General features: G+C 41.2%; 1 protein-coding gene across 1 annotated transcript in view; it reads left to right on the top strand.

The window, feature by feature from the left end:
- The window catches only part of LOC138912734 (transcriptional regulator ATRX homolog), a 1,213,613-nt gene that overhangs the window by 926,858 nt on the left and 259,555 nt on the right, over window positions 1-27,200 (top strand). The window contains exons 16-18 of the mRNA XM_070213992.1: window positions 20,433-20,638; window positions 20,698-20,722; window positions 20,782-20,845. Of these exons, the coding sequence (XP_070070093.1) occupies window positions 20,433-20,638; window positions 20,698-20,722; window positions 20,782-20,845 (295 nt within the window). The remainder of the gene's footprint in view (window positions 1-20,432; window positions 20,639-20,697; window positions 20,723-20,781; window positions 20,846-27,200) is intronic.

The raw sequence follows: 27,200 nt of genomic DNA, 5'->3' as shown, positions 1-27,200 counted from the left end.
GGGAAAGTCAGAAGTTGTTTTTTGTGTTCTTGAAATCCTGTTCCTTTTTGCAGGCGGCGGTGTAGGGATAGATAATTTCTGAGCGTTAAATGGGGGTGGGTTTCTGAGTAGCATCAATATCAGGCCACTTATGGGCTGTGTGATTTCTGTGGCACTACGATTATAATATTTTTTAACAACAACTTATAAAATTCAAAAATATCCAAAACAAGAAAGGAAGCTACCTTCGGCCAGCCGAAGCTTATATACCCTTGTAGATAAAACAATGCTCACTCGGTGCAGTTCCAGGGATTCCAGATTCAGCGTTTCTATTTATTTAAATTTTGTTTTTAAGTAGTCAAGAATCAAAACGCCTACTTCCTACAAAGTTACAATGAATTTTCTTATATTTGTTTGAATATTCCTATGGGAGCCTTAAGATATAGTGGTCCGATCCGGCTCGCTCCGACATATGTACTACCTGCAATAGAAAGAAGACTTTCGGGAAAGTTTCATCGCGATAGCTTTAGAACTGAGAGACTAGTTCGCATAGAAACGGACAGACGGTCAGACGGACAGACAGACAGACGGACAGACGGACATGGCTAGATAGACTCGGCTATTGGTGCTGATCAATAATATATATACTTTATGTGGTCGGAAACGTCTCCTTCACTGCGTTGCAAACATCTGACTGAAATTATAATACCCTCTACAAGGGTATAAAAATTTTAATAATGGTTAATCAAATAAATTAAACTATATAACTATTATCATATTGTCTATAATCATAATATTAATTTATTTTACTCAAAATTTTTACAACTAATAATAAGAATAAATGTGGGATTCAACAAAATTATAGAGAAAAGCCACGGTCCGACGATTAAAATATTTGATCACATTTATCATTAAGTTACATTAAGTTACAAAGAAAACTATTATGGTTTTTTACATTTTTAAACATTTTCTGTAAAATAAAATAATTTGATCGTCAGATCGTGGCCTATTGCAGGTAGTACACATGTCGGAGCGAGCCGGATCGGACCACTATATCTTAAGGCTCCCATAGGAATATACAAACAAATACAAGAAAATTCACAGTAACTTTGTAGGTAGTAGGCGTTTTGATTTTTGACAACTTAAAAACAAAATTTAAATATTAGGCACGCTGAATCTGAAATTCCTGGAACTGCACAGAGTGAGCATTAAACTATAGGTGTTTGCTGTTCAATTTTTTATCAACAATTTTACTGGTTTTTATGCACTTTATAGACATGGACAAATAACAGTTAATTTGCTTTCCAGATTTGTTGAAATGCATATGCTTTGTGGGCAAGAGTAAAAATAGTGTTATTTTTGACGTTTAAAAAAAAATATCACAGTAGTATTTTTAAAATAAAAGTCTCAAATGACTGTTATTTACGGTCCTTGATTAAAAATGATTACTCTTTACTATCATCATAGTCGTTTAAATATTAATTATTTGCTTTAGTATATCTGTGGCAGCATTGTACCAAACCACCCCGAATTCCACTTTGTATAAATTTATACATATCAATGAATGTTATTATTGCGATAATTCCACTACATTGCCCCCTCATTCATTCAAGCATTCATTAGAGGCTTAGAAAGGGACAAATATATATGCTGTTTTTGGGATTTGTTTGGATAAGATGGCATGGTCACTTTTAATTTAGATGTAAACAAGCCTGGGAAATCTGCCCCAGGCGATATTGCAAAATTTTAGATAAGGATTGGTAGATAGGAACCTAATGGATAAGAATTCCAATTTTCAAATATTTTGATCCGCTGGTTTACGAGTAATCTGCCGCAACTAAAGAACATATCTCTTGATGTATCTTCCCTTCGGTGGTTCTTGAGAAAATTTTTTGATGCCAATAATTTTTGTGTTATCCTTCAAGAATGTCAGCCAATCTTTGGATTTTTACCATTCTTATAAGCTAACAAAAATCGCGATTTAAATTTTGAAAAAATTGGTTCAAGACTTTCCCAGTCTAACAACACCGCCAATTTTTTACAGTTTGTGTGTCCTATAACCATCTACCTCATATAAAATATTCATAATTTTTCGAAAAATGTATTTCTGGATGGATAGGAATAGAGTCAATAAAATATATTTGGCTTGTAAATAGTTAGTTTTAAGGCCAGATTTATTATCAAAGAGTAAAGTTTTTAATATTATGGGTGAAAAAAGGACAGAATTATAAAGTTTGGCATGTATTTGCTTGTAATTGCTTTAATAGGGGCCCTCCATGGACAGAGATTCTATAAGAAATCCTTTGAGCATGGATGACGAACAAATACTTTAATTATGTGATTCTAAATAAATCGCGGTCCAAAGAGGATTATTTATTTTGCCATCCGGTACCATGGTTATTCTAAAAAGCAAGATGGTAAATTGAAAGCATTAATATGCGGAGCATGCTAAACAAATTGTTAACAAATTCGCACAATAACATAGGTACCATAAGGATCGCTACTGTTTGTACTCTTTATAAACGATCTTCCAAACGTCATATCTTTTGCCACTACATTAATGTATGCTGATGAAGTAAAAATTTGCTTATCATTCTCGGACCAAATCTCTCACAATCGCCTACAATCGGATCTAAATGAATTTCAGTCTTGGTGCTCCATTAACATGTTACACCTTAACCATGCAAAATGCAAGTCGATGTCCTTTTATCGAACTTCAGCTCATATTCAACCTTACTACCGCGGGAATTGTATTTTGGAACGTATTTCCAAAGTAAATGATCTAGGATTTTATTCGACAGCAAATTATGTTTTAAAAGCCACATCTCTGTTACTATTGGTAAAGCTAGGGGGCTTTTAGCCTTCATAAAACGCTGGGCCAAGGAGTTCGACGATCCATACATAACAAAAAGTTTGTATGTTTCCATGGCTCGCCCTATTTTGGAATATAGCTCGATTGTATGGAGCCCTCAATATAATGAACAACACTCACTCGAACTTTTCTCCCAATTCACCTGCCAATTTCTTCATGAGCCGTTTATGGTTCTTTGTTCAAATTATAATTTATTGTATACTTAAATATCATTGGAAGATCCGATAGAATGTTTATCAGCTAAATTGTAGTCCTTTCTAGAGTCTTCGAGTAGTCTGTACTAATAATTTTGCTTTGTTTAACTCTTATTTAAGTCATATTTATTAAGGTAAATATTTATTTTAATAGAAGTTAGCATTTTCATTGTTAACTATACGCCCCCAATAATAAAGAGACCAAGCTCATTTTTTTATTTTTCCAATTTTTATTTAAAACTCGAAGGAAAATCGTAATTCTTTGAGTTTCTTTGTAAAACTTTAAAAGTAATGATTATTTTTTGAGTTTTATTTCAGCTCTGGAAATAATGATTATTTTTTTAGTTTTGTTTTCTATACACATATAACGCTTACATTATAATTTTTAGTTTCTGATTGAAAAATAAAACTTATTCCTTGAGTATTATTTTTTTTATCAGCAAATAAAACTCAAAGTCAAATTTCTTTGAATTCAAGAGGTTTGATCTTAAAAGCGGTTAGCAAATATATAAATATACAATATATGAAGGGCACTTTTAATTTTATACAATAACCGGAAACCGCCAAATACCAAGAAAAAATACTCTGCGCCGCCCAACAAATCTGCTGAGACAGAGGATAAATGAGTTAGAAGTTAGATCTTTCAACAGTTCTAGGTGAACCGCTTTCGTGGAAAAACATATGAAGACTGCGACATACATTTTTAGAGCTGCCTTGCCACGCACTCCTAGCGACACCTTGATTGGACCGAACAGATCGACTCCGCTTATTCTAAAAGTCGACTGACTCTGACACGGTCAAAAGGCAGATCGGAAACAGTGCGTGCATCGTCGCACAACAGCACTGCACTCGCGTCGTGCATTGATCAACCAAATTGTCTGCCGAAGCAGGCCGACTAGGGCGCGGGCTCCTGCGTGGCAATTAGCGTTGTGCAGGTGCTCGATATATAATTTTACAAAACGATTCCCCTTGGGCATTAATATGGGAAATTGGGCACTGGTTCTGCGCTAGCCGACCGCCTACTCGCATCAAGGTTAAAGTACGAGTTCCAAAACATTCCTTGCTGATAAGTGGTAAGAATTAGGTAATGGCAAATTGTTCTTTAGTTTCTTAAATTCGACTGAAAACGATTCGCCCTGAACAGCCTGCGCGATAATAGAAAATGAAAAACTAAGTTTTGTAGCTAATACTACGTGCTCGTTCCACAAGTTCCAGGTCCTGCCGTACACAAAAAGGAAGATAAATGTTGTAATTCTCAAGACCTTCATATAGCAAGACGAATTTTCGACTTCCTGTAGCAAAGGATGATTAGAAACAACAGCCATATGAGCGATTGCTGGAGGTTTCATTTCCAGTTGGCTTTCGAGGGGCATGTTAGCCAAGTGTGGGTTAACTGGCCAATGGGTTGAGTCCATGGACAAAAACGAAGGGTCTTCGAACCAAAGGGACGTATCAAGATCTTTGACCGTAGTTCCTCGAGAGGGTAGGTCCGCTGGATTGATGTTAGTCGGGACGTGTCGCCAGACTGCAGTTGGAGCCAGCTCGTGAATAGCCGAAATTCTATTTGCGACGAATGTTTTAAGCTTCGACAGATGAGTACTCAACCCAAAGAGAACAACTTCCGAACTTCCGAACTTCCGCTGTAAAGATTGAGTGTTTGCACATCACTCCACAACTTTGCTAAGAGGTGAGCCGGACAGTGTTCTAGCCGTGGAACACTAAGTCTATTGATCGGTGCGACTCTGGATTTGGCTGTTAGCAATCTATCTTTTATCTCCTCTGAGGTCACTGAACTTACGTACAAACAACAACGCGTCCGCAAACCCGTGGATTTGATAAGAGCCACCTAACTGACTGACATGTCGAGGGATTTTTAACGTTTACAAATCTGCAAAGCATGATGACACTGTCTTCCAGCGATGCAGTACGTCGGCGGTTATCTCGTCGTCCCATCCAATTTGTATCGACCATAATTTCTGAATAAAAATTTTTGCAAGAGTAACGACAGGGCAAATGAGTCCTAACGGATCGAACAAACGCGCTGCAAATGAAAGCATCGATCGCTTAGTGAGTGGGTCTTCAAGCTGTAACTTCTGAGCGTCGAATTTGAATGTATCCTAATTTGTACTCCAAGTAAGACCCAACGTTTTTGTATCGGTGCCTTCGCCAATGAGCACTTTTGATTCATCGACCTGTTGCTCGATGAGAGTACAATTCGAGGCCCACTTAGATTCTAAAATCTCTGTGATTTCCCTTCGCAATTTCCTTAGCTCCTGCATGGAATCGGTCCCTGTTAATAAGTCATGGACATAAAAATCATTTTCTAACGCCTGTGAAGCTAAGAGAAGAAAATTGGAGTATGTCTCGCTAAGCTGTTTCAAACACCGTATTGCAAGGCTCAATCGTTGGCTCTACCAAGAGAATTTCATTTAAAGAAATTTGGGAATTGGTTTTGCACGACGCGTCGAAGACGACTCTTAATTTAGTCGAAGAGCTTTCAGGTCGGAGAACGCACTGATATGGTATAAAATAATGAGGCTCATTGGGTATCCTATTATCTGTAGCTTCCATGTGACCGAGGGCTAAATATTCCTTCATAAACTGGGTATACATCGAATGGTTTAACGGGTTCACTTTTATACGCCGCTCTAAGGAGAGAAAACGGCGTCGTGCTGTTTCATACGAGGAAACGAGACACGAAGGACTCGATTTGAAAGGAAGGCTAACTACAAATTTTCCTGTAGGGTCACGCGAGACGGTATCAGCAAAAGATTTTTCACTCAACACTTGGTCAGGGGTATACAGTTGTGATTTCGTTAAATCAGGTATTTCCAGCGGGAAAGTCAGAAGTTGTTTTTTGTGTTCTTGAAATCCTGTTCCTTTTTGCAGGCGGCGGTGTAGGGATAGATAATTTCTGAGCGTTAAATGGGGGTGGGTTTCTGAGTAGCATCAATATCAGGCCACTTATGGGCTGTGTGATTTCTGTGGCACTACGATTATAATATTTTTTAACAACAACTTATAAAATTCAAAAATATCCAAAACAAGAAAGGAAGCTACCTTCGGCCAGCCGAAGCTTATATACCCTTGTAGATAAAACAATGCTCACTCGGTGCAGTTCCAGGGATTCCAGATTCAGCGTTTCTATTTATTTAAATTTTGTTTTTAAGTAGTCAAGAATCAAAACGCCTACTTCCTACAAAGTTACAATGAATTTTCTTATATTTGTTTGAATATTCCTATGGGAGCCTTAAGATATAGTGGTCCGATCCGGCTCGCTCCGACATATGTACTACCTGCAATAGAAAGAAGACTTTCGGGAAAGTTTCATCGCGATAGCTTTAGAACTGAGAGACTAGTTCGCATAGAAACGGACAGACGGTCAGACGGACAGACAGACAGACGGACAGACGGACATGGCTAGATAGACTCGGCTATTGGTGCTGATCAATAATATATATACTTTATGTGGTCGGAAACGTCTCCTTCACTGCGTTGCAAACATCTGACTGAAATTATAATACCCTCTACAAGGGTATAAAAATTTTAATAATGGTTAATCAAATAAATTAAACTATATAACTATTATCATATTGTCTATAATCATAATATTAATTTATTTTACTCAAAATTTTTACAACTAATAATAAGAATAAATGTGGGATTCAACAAAATTATAGAGAAAAGCCACGGTCCGACGATTAAAATATTTGATCACATTTATCATTAAGTTACATTAAGTTACAAAGAAAACTATTATGGTTTTTTACATTTTTAAACATTTTCTGTAAAATAAAATAATTTGATCGTCAGATCGTGGCCTAAGCCATTTTTAAGTGTTGTTAAAACATAAAAATTCGTCTTGGTAGTATTGATAACACGAAAAATGCCTAATATACCTATAATATTCGTAACTTTTAATGATTACGGTTCCTGAAAAGTATTGTTTAAACGAGATATATTATTCGGCGCCAAAGTGTGACCCTACTTTACAACGAAACTAAGTCCAAATTTATCTGCATTTTGGTATTATCAAGGATATGATGCAGGGTCACATCATTTTACATTTCGTCCAAAAAAGTGAAAAAAGTGAAAAATCGTTCGGTTAATTCTAAAAAACAAGAAAAAGGTAATTGATAACAGAAATATTGTTGTTTGAATATCTTTATTTCAGCGTTACAAAGGTTAGTACCACAGATATTTTCGCCATTAATAAATATACGCCTCCAGATGCTATCTTCAACACAAATTTTGCATTTCAGTGACACTTGAAATGTTTTTAATCTTTACCCGTGGTAAATGGTGTGAGGTGTTAATTAAATGGTTGTATAAATAGTACTTCAGTACTAACTTAGTTGTTTAACTTAATAAAACTATATCATTTATTTCAGCCAGGCCGATTGAGACTTCTTGGGACCAGAAGTGTTGCGCCTGCGTTTGTCATATTTTATTTTTTCTTCTCATAGTTTTTGATATAGATACCCGACATAAAACAACTGAACAGAGGGTAAATGATCGGCCATGGCAAACCAGGCATAATTTCTGGAGAGATCCTTTAATTTTGTGCGGAGACCTAATAATGGTAATTACTCTTATTATTATTCCTGGTCTTACATTCATATCTAATTATTTTTGATATTTTCAGAAGGCAGACAAGACATGGATACCTAAGAACTGCATTCGGCCAAGCGAAACCCGGGAATGCTTCAGGCATTAAAAATGTTTAATTCCAATGCTTCGATTGTAAATATTATTAAAAAATACACAAACAAATATTACAAAAAAAAATGATTTTTATTGTGGAAAATCAAATACTGCAAAGCAGTGCAAAACCAAAACTGCGAGGGTCTGGAAAAACCAAAACTGAGAGGGTGCGTAAAAGCAGACATTGCAAGTAGAGAAAAACCATAACTGAGTACGTGTGGAAAATCTATAATGCGGGAAGTTGAAAAACCAGTGGATTTTAGCCTGCTTTCTTCTGCCAGAGATCCAGATAGAAACCTCATTTCCCCCTTACTTTTTGTGTCACCCCCGTGTATTTTGAAACCAGAGATGGAAGAAATGTAAGGGGTGAATGAGGTTTTGTCCCTTCCGCTTGTATGGAGAAACCTGATGAAAATATGTTATTTTCCAGAAGAATTTTCCAGGTGGGTTCTTTTAATTTCCCAAAACTTCCTTAGTGTGTGATCCAGAATGTTGTCTTCCGTAGCTACTAAAGTAGAGTACGAGATAGATCGTGCCGGCGGATTTTCTTTGCAGGTTCCTGATGCTACCCAACCAAAGACCGTGTTTTGTTGGGTTGGACCTGAGTGCTTATGACGTATTTGCCCTTCCCTAAGCAAGTCGAAAAATAAGTCATCGCCGATCAGCATGTCGTCTGCACTGCGAAGCTAGGAATTCTCGATGCCAGAGAATTTAGCCTCAAGTCAATGACGCATTAGCTGCAAATTATTTACCAATTCTTCCGTAATAAAATTAACCTGAGACCCGGAATCTAGCAAAACTCTAGCGCACAGCTCGGCTCCTGACTGACTTCGAACCGCGACAAGAGCCGTTGCAAGTAAGACGTGATATATTCTTTGAGGCATAGGTTGACTGATCGAGGCACTTAGTGACTGTTGGTATACCTGATTGGCAATAGGCAGTGGCAATTGATTACCAGACGGTACTTGGGAAGCCGATGTATACCGATGAAGAAGTGTGTTATGATTCTTTTTACAAATTCGACAATGAGATGACTGGCATGTTGAGACACTATGCCCTCTGCGTAGACAATTAATGAAAAGAGGTGTATTCTTTGCGAATTTGAACCGAGCTTCTACCCAGATATTTGCGAAAGATGTGCCACTTTGAATAAAATGGTCATCTGACTTGCAGAAGGAACATTTAGATTTGGGTTCTTCGATAGGTTGAGATACTGCTAATGCCGCCTTGCTATATCTAGGCTTGTTCCCTTGTTGACCCTGTTTGAAAGCTCTCGTGCACGTTGTGGATTCTTCATCCGCTAAGTGTTGATAACGTTTATTTAGCGCTTCTGAGCAATCTTTCCTCAACGGAATGGAATCGTAACTTAGTTGTTCTTCCCATCGCGACCGCGTTTTAGGATCCACTCTAGACAAGACAATGCGAATTATCATTGCATTGCCTAGCAGTTGCATAGCAGTTACGGTGTCGATGAGCGATCGTAATGCTGCGGCGGATGGCATGTGCATTACTGGGATTTCAAACATGTGAGATATACTTTTAAAGTATATTAGGCACGGATTGTCATAAACTCTGATCATGGCCGCATGGGCCTTTGCGTAAGTTGCTTCTGTGATCTGGTAAGCCTTTACTGTTTCTAACGCTTCTTTTTCTTAACAGGATATCAAATGATTGAACTTTTCGACATTGGATAGTGACTTATCGTTGTGAACCAAGTCTATAAAATTTTTGAACTCGGCGTAGTTGCCGTCGAATTTTGGAAGTTTCATGTGTGGTAGTATTTTACTGTGGCTTGTTGAAGAATTTAAACTACTGTTATTGGCGAATGTAGAATGACTTCTTTCTCCTTCAGACCGATTGCAGTGTGATACAATTGATCACTGATCATCACTGATACAATATTAATTGCCTCTAATTGTTGTTGCAAATCAAACGCCTTTTCAATATATCCATTTAAAATACTTAAACGAGTTTCCATTTCGTACGCATTAGGGGAAGTTTCTTGACTACGAACTGTGGCCTCAATTCTAATAATGTGATTCTTATTCCGCTCAAGCTGTTCCAGCAATTCATTTGTGTCTTCCTTTGTTGAGGGAGTTCTACCAATACGTTTTCGACCTCCACCCATTGTGACCAGCAACGTCTCTTTAGTAGATTATTCCTAACAAGAAATGCCAATGCAATGCTGATAGTACCGATCGAATGTCTACACTGAAGAATTCTGCTAGGCTATGCGCGATAGAAACAAGGCACTAAGGGGCATTTGACCACCTTGGTTGGCCAAAACCCATTTTTTAAAAGTAGTTAAAACTATAAATGTTGTTTGGGGATGTGTTAACAGAAGACCATTTACAGAAATCCGATAGAGGTCGCCTCTGTGAAGTTAGAAGCTGTTAAATCAGCTGTTCGAAATTCAATTATCGGGCTGTTGTATTTCGACTTTTTGCTTGCAGTTTTAAAATGCTGTAAATTTGAGTTTCTAAGCAATCCAAATAAACTTTTTGGATTGGATTTAAAGGATTATGCTATGTACTAAGTAGTTTTGTGGTTGGACGACATAAATCAGACGGCTTTTTCTTATAAATGAGTGTTAAAGGAAGTGGTCTAGCAAGTACATTTTCGGAAGAAAACTAAATTTCAAATGGAGCAACAAAGTGAGTCCAGCGGAGTCCACTTCTGGAACCTATTGGGATTTGTAGATTATTTAATTGCTGTTAAAATGTATATGGTCAGAATCGCCACTTATTGCCACTTTTTCTGTAATTTAATTTTTAAGACCTTAACCTCAAATTTCACACACTCCTAACGTTTGCACTGGTGGCTAAGGAAGTAAATACTTTTCTGGCTTTAAATTATTATTAAAATAGAGTAGAAATACTTAGCTTTGTAATTGACTAACTTAAGTGGACCTTAGCGGCTTTAAAAAAAAAATTTTGAACAAAAAAGTCGTACATATGTAGATTAAATACTTTCCTTTGCCCTTCTTTTTGAGAACTTTAGGATATAGTCTTCGATTTGTACGAAACTTTTAATATTGTTTTAAAAACTGACATAATTGCTATTTTTAAAGTTATGTGCATTTATCTCTAAAAACAGCAAAGTAAATTTGATCGTTTCTTTGGCAGCTATATGATATAGTTGTCCGATCCGGATGATTCTCACATATAATATGCGTAGGGACAAAAAATTTCGACTGGTAAAGTTTCAAGTCAATATCTTTTGAATTGACCGAGTTATTAATTTCGAGTTATTAATTTAAAAGTCAGACACAACCAAGGAGCGCGCGAGGAACGAGGCAAATTAGACCGTATGTGTATGTGCGCTGATGACTGAAAGCCCAATGAATTATAATATGTGTTTTACAAATGAATATGATAAAGTTTTGTGACGACCCGACGTCACAAATAATAAAAAAAGAACATTCCAAAAACACATCTATCTTTTTTATTCTCACTACGCCGCACCACATTCAAAATACGCGCCAAAAAGCGCACACGTTCAAACCGCGCGCCCAAACAGATACGTTGGTCACACTAACATATCGATAAACAACTACCAGGTCTGGCCGCACTAACCCTTACGATACTTCGATAACCTAGTACCATCGCTATATTGAGGAACCGATAACGAGTTATCGATAGCGGTATTCTCAACATCGACCGCTCTGGGCACACTCAACGGGGCCTATATAAGCAGAGGCAAGACCCCAGATGAGTGACTTGCGTTCCGACGATCTTCGAGGAAACATCAGCAACAAGGAGAAATATCCGGGTAAGTGTTCTGGTAGATAGTCTTGGTATTGGTGGAGGATCCGTAAGAGTGCGGTTTTAAATCGGCTCTACGACCTGGTGAGGATCACTGGCGTCCCGGTGTGGTTTCCCTGAAATCAGCCCAGACCCAGTCGTGATCACTGAGGCGGCCCGGTTTACGTAATACAGGCCCACCTCAGTGAGTTCCCCCAGACGTCACGTTTCCGGCTTCCGACCCAGAAACGAAACGGATGTAGAAACGGCAGGTCGAAAGAAAACTAACGATGCCCGGCAGCCGAAACTAACGATGCCCTACATTCCCGAATCCCACTAGAAATCCAAGTAGATCGTTCCCAACGACCCAGAACACTACAAACCCGACGTACACGACGTACACGACGTACGCACGGCGAAGCAGTCCCTCTCACACGCTTCTATAGCGTCACGGACACACCGCGAAGCAGTTCATCTCACACGCTTCTATAGCGTCACGGACACACCGCGAAGCAGTCCCTCTCACACGCTTCTATAGCGTCACGGACACACCGCGAAGCAGTTCATCTCACACGCTTCTATAGCGTCACGGACACACCGCGAAGCAGTTCATCTCACACGCTTCTATAGCGTCACGGACACACCGCGAAGCAGTTCATCACACTCGCTTCCGGAGCAACGGATCTACGACGGCAAGCAGATCTCCACACACGCTCCCGGATCTACGACGGCAACCAGATCTCCACACACGCTCCCAGATCTACGACAGCAAGCAGTTCATCACACTCGCTTCCGGAGCAACGGATCTACGACGGCAAGCAGATCTCCACACACGCTCCCAGATCTACGACAGCAAGTAGTTCATCACACTCGTTTCCGGAACATCGGACCCACGACGGCAAGCAGTTCCTCACACACGCTCCTGTAGCATCACATCCCGACCGCAAGTAGTTCACCACTCGGCCCTTCCGGAGCGCTGAACCAACGAAGCAAGCAGTCTCAACTCACGTATACGTCATCACCCGACAAAACACTACTTTTGTACAATTACTACGAAATACACGCCTACTTTATAGTTCTATCCCTCTGTGTCATTCTTGGGGAAAGGGAGGTAAACCGATCTATAGAGGAAATAGAAACATCTGTCTCGAACCCTGACCACGGCGAGCTATACCGCCTCCCAAAACAGGGTCGTTACAGTGGCGCCCGAACAGATTGAAGACAAATAGACAGAAACCTCAAACACCACAAAGATCGTTTACCCTCTTCCTCAACAAATCACAGATAAAATGGCAGACAAGCTAACTAGAAGCTGGATCTCCAATTGTAATAAAACACAACTGGAAACCTATCTGATGGAATTTGACATCGAGCCAGAAACACTGTGCGAAGACATGCGAAAACAAATGTCGGAGTTCATAAAGAACGGTGACCACAGCGAAAAAACCATCATACGCCTCCTAGAACTGGCACAAAAACACGCAAGGACCCCATCACCAGCACCCGACGGATCAGGGAATCAACCGAAAGGGGCTAAGGGGACATCCAACACGGAGCAACACATCAGCGAGAAAACCCCAAACTTGCTACAAATACCAGACACACAAGCGACAAGCAGCGGAAAGTCGATACCCGAACCCAGGAAGACTGACAAAGTGGCCACAATGGGAGTAATACGTAGCTGGGGAGAATTTTATGATGGCACGGGCGACCCGACAGAATTCATCTGTAGAACGGAAGAGCTGGCAAGGGCCTATGGGATAGAGCTCGACCAAGCAGCAGGAGCTATGGTGATTTTGCTCAGAGACTGTGCCTTGGACTGGTGGCATACCCACCCAATTCCAATGCCATCATGGAAAAGCTTCAAGACAGAATTCCTGGGATACTACAGACCGGCGGACTCCGAAGAGAAAGCGATGGAAAACATAACACGCAGGCACCAGGGTTCAAACGAGCCAGCAAAGGACTACGCACGGGAACTTCGTAAAATCATGAGATTTACCACTCTCACGGAGGAAAAGAAACTAGAGTGGGTCTACCGAAACAGTCGAGTGGAGTTCAAAAAATACGCCAAACGAGGGGAATGCCGAACCCTAGCGGAATACTTACAGTTGGCAGAGGAATTCGAGGCCCTCCAACCACAGGAACGCGCACCACAACACACTTCGGAAAGCCACTGGACACAACGGCAGCAACCGGGAAATTCCGGGAGACAAACGAGAAACCAATGGAGACCACAGGAACCTCCACAAGCACTGAGCAGAGGAATAACTCGATCATTCAATATGAATAATAGATGTTCAAGGTGCAAAGAAGAGGGACACAGAGGACAGCAGTGCAACAATACGCCAAGAATATTCTGCTGGATATGCGGACAGGATGGAATACGAACGATCCATTGCTGTCGCCGGAACGAAACGTCGGGAAACGCCAGAGGCCCAGGGGATCACAGCGGGTGCCCAGGGCAAACACCACACCCGCAACATCAATAAACTTCAACGGCCGACGACTACTTGCACAAGTAAATATAGGCAACGCAAGAGTTCGCGGGGCCATAGACACAGGAGCTACAAGAAGTTTCATCGCCAGGAAACTAGCCAGCAGAATAGCCAGACATGGGAGGAAAAAACAAGTAACCGAAGCCATTAGGCTAGCAGACGGAACAAACAGAACGGTCACAGAGGCACTAGAAGTTCCAATACAACTCGGAAACAAAACAAGCACAACAACGCTGCTAATCCTCGAAGAGGTAATCGGCGACCTTCTGCTGGGGATAGACTTCTTGGAACAATGCAACGCGACACTACAATGCGGAGGACTCACAGCAAAGATGAACGGGGACCAAAGAAACAAAAACAGGAGGAAAAAAAAGAGTCACGGCATAGGATCACTAGCGACAGGCGATCTAACGGAAGCAGAGGTACAAGAAACCCTTGAAAAAGAGTTGGAAATGATGAGTCAAGTCAAGGGAGTCAGCCATATTGCCACGCATAGGATATTCATGAAGCACGATCGCCCAATCAAACAAAGGTACTATCCTCGAAACCCAGCCATGCAAGAAATAATAAACAAACAAGTGGACGAGCTTCTGGCTCAGGATCTCATCGAACCCTCGCATTCCGCTTACAGCTCACCAGTAGTACTAGTAGAGAAGAAAAACAAAGAATGGAGACTTTGCATAGACTACAGGCAGCTGAACGAGCACTCAGAACGTGACGCATACCCAGTACCCCGTATGGACCACATACTCAACCAACTACGAGAGGCCAAATATATAAGTACACTAGACTTAAAAAGTGGCTACTGGCAAATACCGATGGATAAAGGAAGCAAACAGTTCACCGCGTTCACCGTACCTGGGCGCGGGCTGTATCAGTGGAAGGTAATGCCCTTCGGACTACACACAGCACCAGCCACGTTTCAAAGAGCTCTGGACTCAGTCATAGGACCAGAGATGGAACCCTTTGCATTCGCATACCTGGACGATATAGTGGTCATCGGGCGTACCAAAAGGGAACACATGGAAAAACTACAGGAAGTAATGAGCCGACTACGCAAAGCAAATTTGAAGATAAACGCAGAGAAATGTCACTTCTTCAAGGAAGAGCTGAAGTACCTAGGCCATGTGGTTAGCGCAAGGGGGATACACACGGACCCGGGAAAAATAGCCGCGATCCTAGACATGCCAAGCCCACAGACAACGAAGCAAGTACACAGCTTTCTGGGAGTAGCTTCATGGTACAGAAGATTCGTCCCAAACTTCACGGAACTGGCACAACCACTATATAACTTAGTGAAAAAAGACACGAAGTTCAAATGGAGCGAGGAGGCAGAACAGGCAACGCAACACCTAAAAAAGGCACTAACGGAAGCACCAGTTCTGGCCTGCCCAGATTTTGGGAAAACTTTTCTACTCCAGACAGACGCCAGCAACTGCGGACTAGGAGCGGTCCTTACTCAAGAAGACGAAGACGGCGAGCACGTGATATCGTACGCCAGTCGGAAACTCACAAAGACGGAACAGAACTACTCAGCAACCGAAAAGGAATGCCTGGCAATCCACTGGGGCATCCAGAAGATGAGGATGTACTTGGAAGGTTACCACTTCATAGTCATCACGGACCATCAGGCGCTAAAGTGGCTTAACTCGATAGAGAGCCCATCAGGACGGATCGCCAGATGGGCGTTGGCAATGCAGCCATACTCGTTCGAGATTCGCTATCGCAGAGGAAAGCTCAATGTCGTGGCGGACGCATTGTCCAGAATGCCAGAAGAAGAAGCCCACGGAGCCGAAATCGAAGAAGACGTCTGGATTAAACGGAAAGTTATAGACTTAGAAAAAAACCCCGAATCATGGCCAGATTACGCGATAATTAACGGAAGGCTATATAGGCATATACCGTCATGGGCTGCAGACGAGGACACACAGCCATGGAAACTATGTGTGGCTAAAAAACAACGAGAGCGAGTACTTCGAGAAAACCATAGCGAAGCAACAGCAGGCCACCTAGGGGTGAGAAAAACAAAACACCGGATAATGGCACAATACTACTGGCAAGGAATGCACAGAGATATACAGCAGCATGTGAGAAGCTGCGAAACGTGCCAACGCTACAAAACATCTCAGCAACAAGCAGCAGGGAAAATGTTGTCAGAAATAGCAAAAGTACCCTGGGAAACCCTATGCATAGATTTCGTGGGCCCACTACCGAGATCCAGCCACGGTAACAACATGTTGCTAGTGATGTTCGACAAGTTCACAAAATGGGTAGAAATTGCAGCCGTCCGGAAAGCAACGACAGATATCGTACTAAAGGTACTAAGGGAACAGGTCATATCCCGGTTCGGAACACCAAAAAAAATAATCTCGGACAATGGGGTGCAATTCACTAGCAACAAGTTCAAGGCACAGCTACAGAAATGGGGAATTGCTCACCAGCTGACAGCCCCATACACCCCTCAAGAAAACCCGGCAGAAAGGGCAAACCGGACGATTAAAACAATGATCGCACAATTCTCGGGAACAGAGCACACAAGATGGGACGACTGGCTACCTGAAATATCGTTGGCAATCAACAGTAGCAGATCAGAGTCAACTGAATATAGCCCAGCATATCTGCTCTACGGACGGGAAATTAGATTACCAGGAAGCCTGTTTGCCGAAAACACACAAGGATCGGGAATTGTGGAGGAGACAATACATGCACGATGGGAGCGTATCATGGAAACGAGGAAACTTGCACACCTAAACATGGGAAAAGCGGCACAGGATCAAGCTAGATCATACAACCTCCGGAAAAGGGACTGGAGACCCAAAATAGGAGACTTAGTATGGGAAAGACAGCACCCATTGTCAAAAGCAGCAACTGGATTCGCGGCAAAGTTAGCTCCGAAATACGAAGGCCCATTCAAAGTTACAGGTTTCATATCCGCGGTTATTGCAACAATAAAACACACGGTGACCGGAAAGACGCACAGAACCTACGTAAACGAACTGAAACCCCATGTAGAAACCCTCAACTAACAAGCACGCACAACTCCACAAAACCAACTAAGAAAAAAACCATTCGTCGTGTTTCAGAATGAACAAAAAATTTCAAAACTCGCTGGAAAAATACAGGGAGAACCTGCAAAGGATCAACCAGCAGCGGCGACGAGTAGTTATACTCGGAGCCGTGGACGTGGCAGGTCCAGCTGGTTGCCGGAAGCCAACCAGGGCTGCCCCGATGGGCAGACAAGCCCCACATCGGAACCCACACGGAACAACACCCACCCCAACGACACGGAACACGCTGGCAACCCCCACGACCACGAATACAACCACGGCAACGACACGGAACACGCTGGCGACCCCTACGACCACGAATAGGACCATTACATCAACACGGCAAACATTGGCAACATCAACGACAAAGGAAACGACACGGCAAGCAACGGACAACGAAGAACGACCCCCCATGCCCAGGACAACGACCGGCACAAAAAGGCACCAACTGGCAGATCATCAGCGTCCGCAAACAAAATGGGTAACCCCGCGGCGGCTCTCGGCTCTAGACTTTCCCGGAGTGAAGCCGATCAACTTATCGGAGGAAAGCGAGGAGGAATGGGAGCCAAAACCACGGGGCCGCGAGGAGCACCTGAAACGCGTGGAGGAAGCGGTCGTGCGTCTGAAGGCAACCTGGCGGAGCGGAAACCGCAAGACAACACTGGTGGTCTCGGACAACCACACAACCCGCATCCGCATCGGCAGAGACGGACACGTACACACCAACACCAACGAGACGCCAGTGTCTTAAGCGGGGGGGGGGGGTGTCCCCCCCCGACGACACAAATAAAAAAAAAAGAACATTCCAAAAACACATCTATCTTTTTTATTCTCACTACGCCGCACCACATTCAAAATACGCGCCAAAAAGCGCACACGTTCAAACCGCGCGCCCAAACAGATACGTTGGTCACACTAACATATCGATAAACAACTACCAGGTCTGGCCGCACTAACCCTTACGATACTTCGATAACCTAGTACCATCGCTATATTGAGGAACCGATAACGAGTTATCGATAGCGGTATTCTCAACATCGACCGCTCTGGGCACACTCAACGGGGCCTATATAAGCAGAGGCAAGACCCCAGATGAGTGACTTGCGTTCCGACGATCTTCGAGGAAACATCAGCAACAAGGAGAAATATCCGGGTAAGTGTTCTGGTAGATAGTCTTGGTATTGGTGGAGGATCCGTAAGAGTGCGGTTTTAAATCGGCTCTACGACCTGGTGAGGATCACTGGCGTCCCGGTGTGGTTTCCCTGAAATCAGCCCAGACCCAGTCGTGATCACTGAGGCGGCCCGGTTTACGTAATACAGGCCCACCTCAGTGAGTTCCCCCAGACGTCACGTTTCCGGCTTCCGACCCAGAAACGAAACGGATGTAGAAACGGCAGGTCGAAAGAAAACTAACGATGCCCGGCAGCCGAAACTAACGATGCCCTACATTCCCGAATCCCACTAGAAATCCAAGTAGATCGTTCCCAACGACCCAGAACACTACAAACCCGACGTACACGACGTACACGACGTACGCACGGCGAAGCAGTCCCTCTCACACGCTTCTATAGCGTCACGGACACACCGCGAAGCAGTCCCGCTCACACGCTTCCATAGCGTCACGGACACACCGCGAAGCAGTCCCTCTCACACGCTTCTATAGCGTCACGGACACACCGCGAAGCAGTTCATCTCACACGCTTCTATAGCGTCACGGACACACCGCGAAGCAGTCCCTCTCACACGCTTCTATAGCGTCACGGACACACCGCGAAGCAGTTCATCTCACACGCTTCTATAGCGTCACGGACACACCGCGAAGCAGTTCATCTCACACGCTTCTATAGCGTCACGGACACACCGCGAAGCAGTTCATCACACTCGCTTCCGGAGCAACGGATCTACGACGGCAAGCAGATCTCCACACACGCTCCCGGATCTACGACGGCAACCAGATCTCCACACACGCTCCCAGATCTACGACAGCAAGCAGTTCATCACACTCGCTTCCGGAGCAACGGATCTACGACGGCAAGCAGATCTCCACACACGCTCCCAGATCTACGACAGCAAGTAGTTCATCACACTCGTTTCCGGAACATCGGACCCACGACGGCAAGCAGTTCCTCACACACGCTCCTGTAGCATCACATCCCGACCGCAAGTAGTTCACCACTCGGCCCTTCCGGAGCGCTGAACCAACGAAGCAAGCAGTCTCAACTCACGTATACGTCATCACCCGACAAAACACTACTTTTGTACAATTACTACGAAATACACGCCTACTTTATAGTTCTATCCCTCTGTGTCATTCTTGGGGAAAGGGAGGTAAACCGATCTATAGAGGAAATAGAAACATCTGTCTCGAACCCTGACCACGGCGAGCTATACCGCCTCCCAAAACAGGGTCGTTACAGTTTGCATGTATTTACGTAGGCACTTTACCGTCGATGTTAATGCGGATCGCTGTCTGGAAGCTCTCCTGCGACAAGGTTGGAATTTCGGGCGTACCGATTGTGCGCACCGCCGACGAGATGAGTAGGGCTCTTCAATCTTTGGGTGCTCCACCGACGAAAGACCAAGTTGTTATCACACCGCTCAATGGGTACCGACAAGATAGAGGTTAGAGATAGAGGACGCAGCCGATGTGCGCTCCCTCTACGAGGTTATTTGGGGTTAGGATGCACCGCTCTGCGGGGCCTAGCCGACGAGATGGACGTTAGGGCGCACCGATTGTGCACTCCTAGTACAAGATTGAAATTCGGAGCTCCCTCCACCGACGAGATGTAGGCTAGGGCCCACAGTTGTGTTGATCCTACGACGAGATGGGTAAGGGCGCACCGACTATGCGGGCGCTCCAGTGGCAAAGATGAAGTTAATGTGAAAATGCACCCAATGTGCGATGCCGATGCGCTTCTTGTTGCGCAACGCACGTGCTTGTTATGTAACTCCTGGTGATTTGCGAACTTTCCAGAACTCGCAGATCCGAAAGTATAGATACCGGATAAGAACCAGTGAGTCCACCCGGGGTCGCCAATGTTTGCTCGCAGAGCAGGGTTAAAATTGGAACATCGCGAACCCACTGGGTTTTATCCAGAAATCGAAACAAAAACGAGTAGCTGGCTTCTTTTCCAAGTGTGTGCTTTATTCCAAGAGTTACGTGAACTTAGTGTTACCAACTCTCACTTTTCCGTTCTTACCATCGTACAGAGGTATTTTTCTTAACTTAGTATTTTATGTCATTTTAGTAGGTTTGTTGCTTGCCGACTCGTTATTAGCGATATCAGCTGGGCTACGCCCCTGCTCGCAGCTTTCGATAGTCAGGCATCGCAACGAACATAAAATAAAAAGAATATAATGAAATGACCAAACATGTCGTTATTATTTCGTTATAGATTAACAACTCCTCAAAGCAATGAAAGAACTATGCCTGTGCTTCCAAAAGATACAATACTAGCAGATTTATTACGGCAATCGGACCTGATTTATAAATACCATGAACATGACAGCCTTTTGGAAAATAAAGTCGAACAAGAATTAAGTGAACAAGAAAAAGCGGATGCTTGGGACACATATGAAAAAGAAATGCTCATAAGTTATGGTAATTAAGTGGAGTCATTATTATAAATTTGTTTACCTTATTTATTTATACTTTGACAGAACAAAAAGACGTGGACATCGAGAAGTAAGTTTATTTAATTATTTTAATTTCATTTTTTAGTTGTTTCTAATTTTTTTTTGCAGGGCTCAACAGAACATTCCAGTTCCCAGAGTGACACAGTATTTTGGTGCTCCTCCAAATCTGGGCGTACGTATAAACTTTCTGTATTTGCTGCATAGATTAAATCGCTCTTTCAGTGAACGGTCGTGTTTTTGTCTTGCGCTCCGAATTTGTGTTCTTTTTGTCCATAAACCATCGGGGTTTAATTCAATTTTTCTTACATTTATAAAGCTTTTTATGTCCCTAACAACATCCGTTCGTTTCGCGAGTGCATAGTGATTGTTTTGTGTTTAAATTAACTATATTAGTTTGCACGTCCAGTCTCTGTGCAGTGTTTGTTGTTATTGTTTTTATTTAATTGCATTCTCCTCTCTCTCTGTGCAGAGTTTGTTGTTATTGTTTTTATTTAATTGCATTCTCCTTTTCTACCAAACGCTGTTTGGAGCGGTAAGCATCTATACGGTAGTTATCCGCTCTTCCGCATAAAACGTTGTTGTTGGCACAACTAAAACTTACGCTCCCTAACAACATCCGTTCGTTTCCCGAGTGCATAGTAATTGTTTTGTGTTTAAATTAACTAAATTAGTTTGCACGCCCAGTGACTGTGCAGTGTTTGTTGTTATTGTTTTTATTTAATTGCCAAATTTTTATTTATTCTACCAAACGCTGTTTGGAGCGATAAGCATCTATACGGTAGTTACCCGCTCACCCGCATAAAGCGTTGTTGTTGTTGGCACAACTAAAACTTGCGCTCCCCCGCTTACTCACTCCCGCTCACTCTCTCCCGCTCTCTCTTACTATCGTAGCTTTTTCTCTTTGCACTGTGGTTCGGAATATAGCGATAAAGGCTGTCTGTTGTTCAAAGAAATGTAAGTCGCTGTATTTTTTGTATTTTTCATGCAAAATGTCTTGGCTATTCGGGCCTTGTTCGCGATGCAATCGACATGAGAAGTGGCTTGCGCTACTATTGTGAAGATTCTCCTAAGCGTAAAAAGATCGCGGTCGATAGACAACCCACGGGAGTCGCTAGCGAAACTCTCTCTGGCGATCCGGGTTCTGCAGCCCAGCTGCCGCACAAATGGTACTGAGGTCGAAAGCTAAAAAAATTCGGTATCCGAATGTAAAGATCGTGAGATTTTGCAGCAGGAGACACCCGAAAAATCTGTTAAAAAAAAACACAGAAATGATTCCAACGCTGCATGTTGACTTAACGTCTGGAGTATCGACTGGAACTGTTAGTGCAGCCATAAATGCTGTAGTACAAAAACCTGTCACATGGGCGGTTCTTTTACAAACCGAACACCTTTTATTGGCTCACATTTTTGATTTGCATGAAACTTTTTTTACACGTACTATTCGGAAAATAAGTAAACACGTGTATAAGGATTTGACCGAAAAAAAATTAATTTTTTAGTTCGAATTTTTTTAAGTGTGCCAAAAATTGTCAAGTTTGAAAAAGTACCCTCTCATTGAAAATCTGTATCTCCGGTTATGTGAATCCAATTGTCTTCATGTCTTTTGCATTAATTCCTCTAAAACCTCTCCTTTCAAAATAAAATTTCTTAAAAAAAAAAAGTTTTTAATTTCTTAAAAATAAAAACAAATTAAGATTTAAAAAAATTTTTTAACCATTGCCCCCACAAAATAAAAAAATTTTTTTTATTTTAATACTTGCGCCATATTGTTAGTTACAATCGGTTTTTGTAAAAAGTTGGAGCCACTTTTAGTTTTTAAAATATCGAATTTGTTTTAGCAAGGCCTCGGCTTTTTTCTATGAAAAAACGTCGCAGCATGTAGATTAACTCTTTACTCTTATCGGATCCTTATGGAATTCATGTTTTCTCATTGTTTACTAATCCTTTAACAATTGTTAATGGATAAAAGTTAAGTTTTAAGTCTTTTGACAATTTCTGAATGACAAAAAGTAAAAAGTCATTTTTTAATCAATTAAAAACTTACAATTATTTATTTAACCGTCTATTTAAAAAACAATAATTTAAAATTTTTTGTATTTATTATTTTTCTGTATTATGTAATTTATTAAACATTTTTAAATATTTTTTTTTTAAGTTTAAAAAATTTAAGTTTAAAGATTTTTGTCCTGCAGGCATTTTTGTTAAAGAGTACGAAGCTAAAAAAAAGAAAATTCGTTCAAAGGATGTTGGAAATCCCTTTAAAGAGCCATCCACATCTTCATCTACATCTGTCTCAAAAAACTAGATTCTTTCCTTCTGCTTTCCTATCAGAATACAAGAGGATTATAAAGTATGTTGACCAAATTGTATACTGATAGCACTAGTTTACAAAATAATATTCTTGGTGTGCTCCCCAGCAATTGATGGCAAATTTTGTTAGTGTTGGACCCCAAGATCACAAAAATAGCACTTACTTTTTTTTCGATGGCACAGTTTTTTTTTAAAGATTTTTTAAAGTTTGAAATGTTAGATTTCGGACTTTTTTCGAATTTCTTCTTAAATCTCGGCAGATATCCACTCGATTGGGCTAGTATTAGTTATACCCGTTACTCGTAGAGTAAAAGGGTATATTGTATTCGTGCAAAAGTATGTTACAGCTAGAAGGAAGCGTTTCCGACCCCATAAAGTATATATATTCTTGATCAGGATCACTAGCCGAGTCGATCTAGCCATGTCCGTCTGTCCGTCTGACTGTCCGTCTGTCTGTCTGTCTGTCCGTATGAACGCTGAGATCTCGGAAACTATAAAAGCTAGAAGATTGGCATTTTGCATGCAGATTCTAGGAGCTCCTACGCAGCGCAAGTTTGTTCAAAAAGGTGCCACGCCCTCTCTAACGCCCACAAGCCCCCTCTAACGCCCACAGTTTTGAAGCTATTATGAAAATAGTAACTGATATGTATTCGCTTCGTCAATACCTATCGATTGGCCAAGTAAAAAATTGCCACGCCCACTCTAACGCCCACAAACCCAATAAACGCTTAAACCTGGCCAGCGCCTACATTTCCGCCTTTCATGACCAGTAGTACCAATATCTGGCGGTAGATGGCGCAATACAATATACACTAGCGCCATCTAGGAAATGGCATTGGAAAAAATCTGCCTTTTTTTCTGTGGTCACTCTAATTCACATTATGTTAATGCAAATTTTAAATTATTTAAAATGGGGCGCGCATTTTGTCTCTTTTTGCTCGTATACGTTTTTCACAGGTGCATTCATTTGCGCTAGAGAGAGACGGAAGATGTGCTAGGCAGAATTAAAAGTTCTATAAAGCCTCTTTTAGAAAGAGATCCCTGGGTAAAAATCGAGCGGCGAAAAACATAAAAGAAGGCATATTTCTATTAAGTTGTTTAGCTGTGTAACGGGCATCTAATAGTCGAGGCACTCGACTATAGCGTTCTCTCTTGTTTTATTTTAAAGTCAATAGATCAGAGCTTAACTTTGCCACACAGATCAATATGATTGGTTAAGTAATGGGAGCGCAGAAGCTTGACAAAGATGAAAAATGTGTTTTGTAGTCGACTGTAAGTCGTAAATATCGTAAAAACTCGAAATAAATCCGTTGTAAAATCATAATGGGTACAAACTTAATGTTTACATCCTACCGAATAAAACAAGCTGTATATGACCCAAATCCATGGAAAACTGGATTTATGGTGGATTTTTTAAGTTCGGATTTTTCTACTTTTTTCGGTTGGCAGAGTCCAAATTTAAGTTCTATCATAGGCGGCGACATGTAAACAAAAATGAGTGGTGACGACCGCCGGGTCAAAAAATAGCTAAATTTAAAAGCTAGAAAATTATAAAATAAATTCAATTTCTGAAAATTCCTTTAAAAATATAAAATTGCTTGCGTTATGACTGTGAGTATTTTTAATTAAGTACTATCCATTTGGATAGTTCATTCTTATGAAAAAAGTAACCTTAATTTCAAAAATTAAATTCACTTTAAAATTTTTCTAGCTTTTAAATATCTGATTTAGCTATTTAGTGACCCGGCTGCCAACTCCAATTATTTTTGTTTACATGTCGCCGCCTATGATAAATCTTAAATTTGGACCCTGTCAACCGAAAAAAGTGGAAAAATCCGAACTTTAAAAATCCACCATAAATCCAGTTTTCCATGGATTTGGGTCATATCCAGCTTGTTTTATTTGGTAGGATGTAAACTTTAAGTTTGTACCCATTATGATTTTTCAATGGATTTATTTCGAGTTTTTACGATATATACAGCCGACTTACAGTCGACTACAAAACACATTTTTCATCTTTGTCAAGCTTCTGCGCTCCCATTACTTAACCAATCATATTGATCTGTATGGCAAAGTTAAGCTTTGATCTATTGACTTTAAAGTAAAACTAATACTAGCCCAATCGAGTGGATATCTGCCGAGATATTAAAAAAAAATCGAAAAAAGTCCGAACTTTAACATTTCAAACTTTAAAAAATCTTTAAAAAAAAAACTGTGCCATCAAAAAAAAAATTAGTGCTATTTTCGTGATCTAGGGGTCCAAAACTAACAGAATTTACCATCAATTGCTGGGGAGCATTTCGGCTGTAAACTAGTGTAGTTTTTCCTTGTCTTCCCATGTTATTGTGTTCACAGAAAACCGGTTAAAACCGGAAATTCTTAGTTCCGAAGTCTTTCCAAGTAACTTCACAACGTACAGGCTTGATCGTCCCTCCCGACGTGGAGGTGGAGTATTAATTGCAGTTGACTCAGAATTAAAGTCTGAAGAAATAACGTCCGACGAAATAATGGACAGTGAATTTCTGTGTATAAAATTATCCCTTCCGGGTATTTCTATATACATAACATGTTCTTATTTTCCGCCGTCATCTGAATTCCCAATATATGCAAATCATCTGTCCGCTATCCAGTATATTTCAAGTAAACTATCAGATAGGGATCAGTTAATAGTTTTAGGTGACTTTAATATACCTAAAGCGACATGGTCCACCGTCGAAACCTCGAATATATTGTTACCTTCAACGCAGCATGATTTTCTTAATGGTTTGCTTGATATTTCATTGTCTCAAGTAAACCATGTTCAAAATTCGTTAGGACGATTACTGGATCCATGCTTTGTTTCAAGTCCAGATTATGTCTGCATAGTTAAAACCTCTGCAATTACTTTACCAGAAAACCCATATCACCCAACGCTGGAGCTGACTGTTGACACGGGTACAAAATTAATTGAAATATCTGAAAACTCAGCTAAACGCATCCCCTGCTTTTGTAGAGCAAACTTTACACTTATCAATAGCCTTATCGCTTGCTCGGATTGGTCTAATCTGTACTTATGTACTAATATGACTGAAGCTGTTAATATATTTTATAATGTATTAAACGCAGTTTTTGATACATGCGTTCCTACGTATTATCCAAAAATTTCTAGCCAACCTACGTGGTTTAGTAAAGAGTTGTCACGACTTAAAAATGTGAAGTCTAGACTGTACAAAAAGTTTAGAGTTTCCGGATCACAAGCTGCCTTTTCCCGATACTTAAGTGCTCGGTCGGATTTAACCGTGCTTAATGCTCAGTGTTACAAAAACTATTTAGCTCGTTGTAAGACGCAGTTTACACTGGATCCAAAACAGTTTTATAATTTTGTTAACACTAAGCGTAAATCTTCAAGTTACCCATCGACCCTTAAATTTGAAAATTCTGACGCAAACACAGATCAGGCCATAGCCTATCTTTTTGCACAGTTTTTCCAAACCACCTATTCAACAACAAGTCTGTCAGATCAGTCTTACCCGTCTGACATGCCTAAATCAAACTTTATTTTTTTTTCAGTTATAAGTGAAAGCTCACTTCTTTCAGATTTACAAAGGGTCAAACCAGTCTACTCTCCGGGTCCAGTCGGAGTCCCTGGATGTGTGCTCAAGTATTGCGCTGAGACTTTGTGTAGACCATTGCACAAACTTTTTACTTTGTCTTTAGAAACGTGAGATTTCCCGCATAGATGGAAGGAATCGTTTGTTATCCCGCTTCATAAAAAGGGGAGCAAATTGAACGCATGTAATTACAGAGGTATTTCAAAGCTATCAGCTATTCCGAAGCTCTTCGAGAACATTATTACTCCCCATTTGCAAACAGTTGTAGGTCTCTTATTTCCTCTTGTCAGCACGGATTTATAAAACGTAGGTCAACGACAACCAACCTTTTGGAGTTTACTTCATATGTGTTAAATGGTTTTAGAAAAAATCGTCAGACTGATGTGGTTTACACTGATTTCAGTAAGGCGTCTGATTCTGTAAACCATCCGATTTTAGTTCGGAAATTGGACCTTTTGGGTTTTCCTGATGATCTTCTTAGGTGGATCTTAGCTTTACAATCTGATCTCAATGCATTTCAAACATGGTGCATGAATAATGATTTAAATTTAAATGTTTCTAAGTGTAAACTAATGACCTTTTTCCGTGTCAGCCCTCACTATTCAACTTAGGGCCGGTTTCTCGAGT

This window comes from Drosophila takahashii, chromosome 2R (assembly GCF_030179915.1).
Source record: "Drosophila takahashii strain IR98-3 E-12201 chromosome 2R, DtakHiC1v2, whole genome shotgun sequence".
NCBI classification, from domain to species: domain Eukaryota; kingdom Metazoa; phylum Arthropoda; class Insecta; order Diptera; family Drosophilidae; genus Drosophila; species Drosophila takahashii.
Note: the sequence above shows the minus strand (reverse complement) of the source record. Positions and strands in the feature narration are given on the sequence as shown.